At 42.8% G+C, this 7,161-nt stretch overlaps 1 protein-coding gene across 2 annotated transcripts in view; it reads right to left on the bottom strand.

Annotated features, from left to right (window-relative positions):
* DRD3 (dopamine receptor D3) overlaps positions 1-7,161 on the bottom strand; it is a 37,300-nt gene that overhangs the window by 8,366 nt on the left and 21,773 nt on the right. For both annotated transcript variants that reach the window (XM_007454828.1, XM_007454829.1), the window contains exon 3: positions 5,937-6,079. In XM_007454828.1, the coding sequence (XP_007454890.1) occupies positions 5,937-6,079 (143 nt within the window). The remainder of the gene's footprint in view (positions 1-5,936; positions 6,080-7,161) is intronic.

The following is a 7,161-nucleotide window of genomic DNA, read 5'->3' as shown; positions in this document are numbered from 1 at the left end:
CCCGCGTCTCCTGCATCGGCAGGCGGACTCTCAAGCACTGCGCCACCAGGGAAGCCCCAGCCAATCTTAATAAAGGGATGGGCATTCTCCAGCCCAAACTCTGGCCTCAGAAGATGCAGCCTCAGATGTGAACTGGTGGGGAGAGGACCGTGGCCACGTGGGCCCCTCATTCTGCTTCTTGGTCTATGGAGGTAGGTAGAGGCCAGGCAGCCTGAAGTGGGAGACCCAGGTCTCCATTTACTAACTGTGTGACCTTGGGCATGTTACTTAACTATGCCAAGCCTCAGTTTCGTGGTCTGTAAAAGAAGGACAAAAATATTGTCTCATGTAGTGGTTGTGAGACGAAATGGTAACTATTATTATTATTTATTCTTTACTATTATTTATTATATGCTTCCTCTGAGCTTTTTGAACTTGAAAGGGAAGGTATCACTTGGAATGAAAACTTGGAGAGAGACTTATAGGGAAGAATATTTGTGGGGGAGAGAAGGTAGCAACAGCTAAGAATTAAAACGAAATGAACAAGAAAGCATGTATTCAGTGCTCAGTCAGGCATTTTAATGACGGCACTGCCACCAGAATCTTTATGAGCTACTCGAAATTCTCTGATTCTCTTGGTAGGGGGGTAAAATTCAGGTAAAATTAATGTCATCGCACCAAAGCCTGAGAAATGGCTCATAAAACTCTGAACAGTGGTCACCAAAATGGCATCTTCTGGTCTTTAGGGGAGTGGGGTTGGGAGTAAGGATAGGGTGGCGGCTGGTGGTCTTTGTGAATCTGTAAGGAGCCATGCTGGCAGTGATCACCCTTCCCCTGCCGTCAGCTCCCCTGCTGTCAGCGTCTATGATTGAAATGCCTCCTCTAATGAGGAGGTACCTCAGCACGTTTTGTAGTGAGGGGGTCAGAGGGGTGGCAGGGCCACTTTCCCCCTATTCGTCTTGTCACCATCCTTGGTGTGCTGGGTAGTTCCCATGCGTCTCTGCAGATATACCATCTACCCTTCTCTATCCTCCTCTGGTTTTGGGAGGCTGGCCTCTATATTTTATATATTAACTACTACATTTAAAAAGCCAGGAGCCAGAGTGGGTATAGTATGCTTCCATTTGTGTAAACATGGACACACACACACACACACACACTCACATGTGTCCATGCACGGGTGTCTGTATGCCCTTGCTTCAGGCGTGGCGTGCGGGATCTTAGTTCCCTGACCAGGGGTTGAACTCGTGCGCCCTGCAGTGGAAGCTCAAAGTCTTAACCACTGGATCTCCAGGGAAGTCCCGAGCATTATCTTTAAAGAATATGGGTGTTCACTTCTAGGGAGGGGACAGGGGGACTGGCAATCTAGGGTAGAAGGGAGACATACAGGTAAGTCTGTACATATGCCTCATTATACCTTATGTTTTCTCATGTACAAGTATTTATTTTTCCATTAAAAGCATTGAAATATTGAAATGTTGAAATATTGAAAGCATATGTATGAGAAACAGAGTGAAGAGAGAGCACATAGCTATTTCGAAATCGCTGATCAATGATCTTCAGTATACAGTCCCTGAACCTGCATTGTCATCCTTTCCTTCCTTTATTCCCTACCTAAGAAACTGCTGCCTGTCCTTAGACAGAGTTTTGCAGCCTCTGCCAGCATTTCTCCATGTTATGCGCCCCATGAGGCCTGTCAGCAGGCAGAGTGATGCTGGAGATGGTTGGGCAGTGAGTGGGGCCCTGCCCCAGGCTCCGCCAAGCCTGGCCTGGGTGTGTGTCCTGTGGGCAGTGCAGAGTGAAACACCACACACGGCAATTCTGAAAGCTTCTCTCTGCTGAGTCCTGAGGAGGTGGTAAGGGCAGTGAGGCCCCCAGGAGCTAGGCTTCCCCAGGAGATGAGATGTCTTGTCTTGATTATTTAACTGAAAGGGTAGTGTGCTGTCAGCATAACAGTTATTGAATGAATGAATACATGAATGATGAATAAATGAGCAAATTGTACAGATGAACATTTTCCATAAGCACATCAGCAGTCACTAGCTGGAGCGTAATAGGGAGGGCCAGGAGGCTACCCCCCATCCTCCGAGATTGGGATGTTTATCCCAACTAATCTCAACAGCTAAGGAGGAAAGAATGATGATGAGGACTCATCCACTGACTCATTCAATGCAAGTTTACAGAGCACCCGCTGTATTCAAGGCGCTGTGCTCGGTGATACACTAAATATCTTTCGTGGGCTAGCCTGGGAACTTGAGTCCCACAGTCATGTGAATGGCAAAGTCAAAAGCAAGTTGAGTTGAGAGATTCATGAACTTCTAGCTCATTGAAGGATTTGTCCTCAATTTGTTTCCAAAGACAGGAGATCTTAATGAATTTGATCGAAGATGAGCCTAGTATTCTCTTTGTGCTTCTCAACCAAGTCCCCCAACCCCCAGATGCAGGGTTCTGAAAGCCAGGTGAGGCGTTCTATTGCTAAAATCAAAATAGCCCTCCTCCATTTCTTTGTTTCAGAGGAAAATTAAGTCAGTTGGTAGGACTTTCTCAACTTTAAGTTCTTCTGCCCTTGAAAGTTTCTTAAACCCTGGTCACCAGCTATAAAAATTCCATTCTGGAATTTTTAATAACCCAATAGCTATCTGATTTAACAGAAATTTAAATACTAGTTATTTTTCTTATCTGTAAAATAAAAGGATCAGGGATCTTTCAGGTTTCCTCTAGTACTAACACTCCATCCTCCGCTGCCATCAGGGGCTGTTGATGATGTGCTCTTTGGCTCCTGACGGCTGGGTCTCTGCTGGGACCTGGCGCAACACGGGTCAGCCAGGCCCCGCAGCCTTGGAACTCTCTTGTGACCCAAGATCCTGCTTTATGTGTGCATCCAGACATGCATGTCACTCTTTCTTCGGACAATAAGAGCAATTCCAAGATAGAAGAACCTGAAGTTCAACTTTCCTCTATGTTACGTTCTCTGACAATTCAGAGTCCCACGTGGCAGCCCATTTCCTTAAAAGAAGAGCCCTGCCAGAAAGTTCTGTTTTGTGTTGCACCTCATGAAAGTCCAGCCACTGCCAATATCAGGTGTTGTTGGCAGTATCCTCTCCTTCTCACAGGAGGAGTAGAAAAAAATGGCTGAGAGAAGTCATTTATATTGGGCTTTTGAATGAACGTGGGAAATTCCTTAGAGCTGTAAGAGGTGCTGGAGGAACCCACATCTATCAAGATAATGAAGCTTTGCTGTGAAGGTCAGACTGAGGCAGAGAAGGCCGGTGGGGCTTCTCTGCCTTGAGTCCTGCTTACAAATTCCCTGAGAGCAGAGCAAGGACTACCACTGTTTAGATATCCCTTGGAGCAGGGGCATAGTTAAATATTGAGGCAGAGGAACATTTTCTAATACATTATAATAATAACAACAATAACACTAGCTAGTATCTACTGGGCTTTTACAATGGACCTGACACTTGAGCACAATACATGAATACATGGAGAGCCTACTATAGTCTAATTAATACATTTAAAAGTAAGAGACAGAGAGAGAGAGAGTTGAGAAAGAAGTGAGCCTATACGTGGTAAGTCATGAGCCTTTTTTGCCTTCTTAATTCTATATTTGAAAATCCTTTTGGAAAGATTTTTCTGAGTTTTGTTTCTGAAACAATAATGATCTCACTGGTGGCAACAACACTGCAATGACTTTATATGTTGACTTTAACTGGGAACTGTCTAATGTCAGATTTTGACTAAGTGTTACCAGGTGTGTGTGTGTGTGTGTGTGTGTATCTGTGTGTCTGTGTGTGTCCGTGTATCTATGTGTCTGCATATCTGTGTGTATGTGTGTGTGTATCTGTGTGTGTGTCTGTTTGTGTGTATCTGTGTGTCTGTGTATCTGTGTGTGTGTGTGCGCCCATGCGTGCACATGAGAAAGACCGCCCCTGCCAGCCTCTAAGAATGAGGAAGAGGAATCACTTGGCCCAGCAAAAGTTGGTGGGGCTTTGCTGCTGGCCGGGTTAAGGATTGCCTTGGTCTAGCAGTGGTAGGAAGTGGCCCATACTACAAATTCCAACTTATAAGGCATTTTCTCATAGAAACATGGATATAGAAGGTGGCTTAGTTATCAGACTAACCCCCAAAGCACATTAAGACTCATTGAAATGGTATTTGAGCGCCAGAGTCAGCTTCTACAGTCGTGTTAGAGAACGTCACCTTGGTGCATGTGCGTGAACACGCATGTTTGTGTTTATAACGTGACATTGGTGACTGATAATGGGAAGCGTTAAAGAGTAACGCAAAGACAATAACAGCGTATTTTAGGAACACCCTGAGTTAACCAGGCACATCTTTGTTGGATGACTTGGCGACTTAATCTCTAATGTAGCAGAGAAACAAGGCTAACCTTGAGCAGGTATGTGTGTTTGGCACATCTATGTATGTTATCCCAATTTAATCCTCACTTACTTGTAAAAGAACTCTGTGAAGGAGGTAGAGTGGAGTTATAACATATGTAGGCTTAGATTCTAGAGTCAATGAAAATTCTAGAGCGTCAAAATTCACCGTGAATCACATATAAAGATACACATGGTTTGATTACAGCCCTGAACAGTAATAAGTAAAGATATATGACACATGCAGTAATATGTCATCTATTATAAAGAGTTCAACCTAACATATAATTTTAGAGATGAAGTTGCTGGACTTACTTGTAGGAGGCCATATATAAAAATAAATACTGAAAACTTCCTAACTAAATACATAGACCTAGTCCACGTATTTGATTTTGTTCAAGTTTATGCTGTGCTGTATTGTTATCCCAAATTTATCAACAAGGAAGCTTAACTTAGAAAAGTTAAGTAACTTGTTCAAGCAGACACAGCTGTTAAGCAGCAGAACTGGAGTTAGAATCTAGATTTTTCTGACTCCAGAGCCTCTGTCTTCCTAAATGTATTTTGACTTCTAAATAATTGAGCAGCAAATGACTCTTTGAAGACTGTATATAAGTAGGATTTGCCTGTATTTATATGTAATGTGTTACATATATCTGTATACACATAAGTACACAGCTACGTGACTTGTACATATATACCAGCAATTCATGAACCTGGAACATAGTAGGAATTGAGTGAATCAATTCAAATGGAGAAAATAAGAAATCCAGATGAACACTAGAACATGAGTCAATCAGTTCTCTCTTAGTGAACACTCTGTTTATTTTCAATACCTGTAACTATACTATATGTGCTAATAGTTTCCATTCAACACATGAAATTCTTGAGGCTGAAAGATGGTCATGGAACAGACACTGAAGGCACTGTGAGGTGTCAGTTTGGATTGGTGTCATATCTAAGGTCCCAGACAACTCAGATATACACATTGTTCATCCATTTGTCCGTCCACCCATCCATCCAACCACCCACCCATCCATCCATCCATCCATCCAACAGACGAAGTACCATGTGCCAAGCACCATGGCCAAAATTTTTGTATATTAAAAAATATAAAATACATCCTCCAGTAATTTAGGAATTCATGCTAGTTCCCAAACACCAGAAATGATTTTTATTGAATAAAAAGTTAGAACTGTATACCCTACTCCAGGGCTTTCATGATATGTTATTTTGCATTGTAAATCCATTACGAATTATCACCTTTTCGTTAGTAAACTTCACCTGAATTATTCATACAGCATAGTTTTTTAACTGGCACATTTCTTTAAATGAATACAATGGCTTTTCTTTCAAAATAGGAGTAAGCAGACTTTTCATTAATTGGGGCAGAACATTATTCCTGTGCCATTAATTGAAGAGGTTTTGCTTTCTATTTTATTTGTAATCAATAAAGGCAAATGCTTTGCAGTCTATAGCATCCTCATTTGATTACATTGACCAGGGGTCAGAGCACCACTCACAACCATTCAGGTGTGCTGTGAATCATGCCGCTATTGAAAGTGGGGCCGTCATTGTTACCTGTGGTGTTGAAGCCAAAGAGGAGAGGGCAAGACACGGCAAAGGCCAGCACCCAGACAGCCGTGATCATGAGGGTCACGCGCCGACAGGAGCTCTGTCCTGTGCCATGTTGATAGTGAACTGGCATGACCACTGCAGTGTACCTGTGAAAGGGAGGGGTGAGAGGATAGACATGATGAGAAAGGTTCTAAAGACAAGTTGAAAGAGGTTACTAGAGAAATACTCAGGTTGATACATGTGGCAGGAGAAAAATAATTTGGTTGGAGAAACTTAGAGAGAAAGGGGTATTTGAGTGAACATAGCAGAAAGGCTGAGACAAGATAGATGGAGTACTCATTGAGGGAGGTGAGCAGAGAAAGGGAGAAAGAATAAAAAGCTTAGCATAACAACACTGGGTTGCCGGAGAGCTTCTTAACCAGTGCTGGTTGACGGCCCAGCATATCCCAGCCTTATATTCACACACCCTTAACCTTGAAGACTCTAGATGCTGGTTTGTGTGCCTTTACGTTCTCCCACAGTTTTTCAGATAATGATGGAACTGTGCCCAAAGAGGATGTTTAGCCCTGCCTGTATCCTAACATTAATTCTAACCCTCGTAGTGACAACAATTCCAAGTAGCAGAGATTTTGTAAATAGAGATGAGTAATATCCAATGAAGCCTTATTTTAAAATCAAGTTTTCATGCTGTCTTAGTCTGCTTGGGCTGCTATACCAAAAATACCATACACTGGGTGACTTAAACAATAAATATTTATATTTCACAGTTCAGGAGGCTGGGAAGTCCAGCATCAATATGCTGGCAGATTTGGTGTCTGGTGAAAACCCAATTCTTGGTTTGTAGATGGCAGTCTTCTTGTTGTGTTCTCACATGGTGGGAGGGCTGAGGAGAGCTCTCTGGAGTCTCTTTGATAAGGGCACTAATCCCATGCATGAGGGTGGAGCCCTAATCACCACCCAAAGGTCCCACCTCCTATACCGTCACATTGGCAGTTAGGATTTTAACATGAATTCGGGGGGGGGGGCACAAACATTCACTCTACAACACATGTTTTTACATGGTCAAAGCACAGTTTCTTATTCTTGTTGGATATTGTTGTCTTTTCTGTGGTGTATCCACACATACATTTACAGCTGCTTATTGGACTTACCTGCACGATTGCGCCACGGTTGTCCCAAACTCAAATTATCTGAAATAGATCTTCCTATTTCCCTACATATATTAATC

The sequence above is a fragment of the Lipotes vexillifer genome, unplaced genomic scaffold, assembly GCF_000442215.2.
Source record: "Lipotes vexillifer unplaced genomic scaffold, Lipotes_vexillifer_v1.1 scaffold1674, whole genome shotgun sequence".
NCBI lineage: Eukaryota > Metazoa > Chordata > Mammalia > Artiodactyla > Lipotidae > Lipotes > Lipotes vexillifer.
The sequence above is the reverse complement of the archived record's forward strand: the minus strand, read 5'-3'. Positions and strand labels throughout refer to the sequence as shown.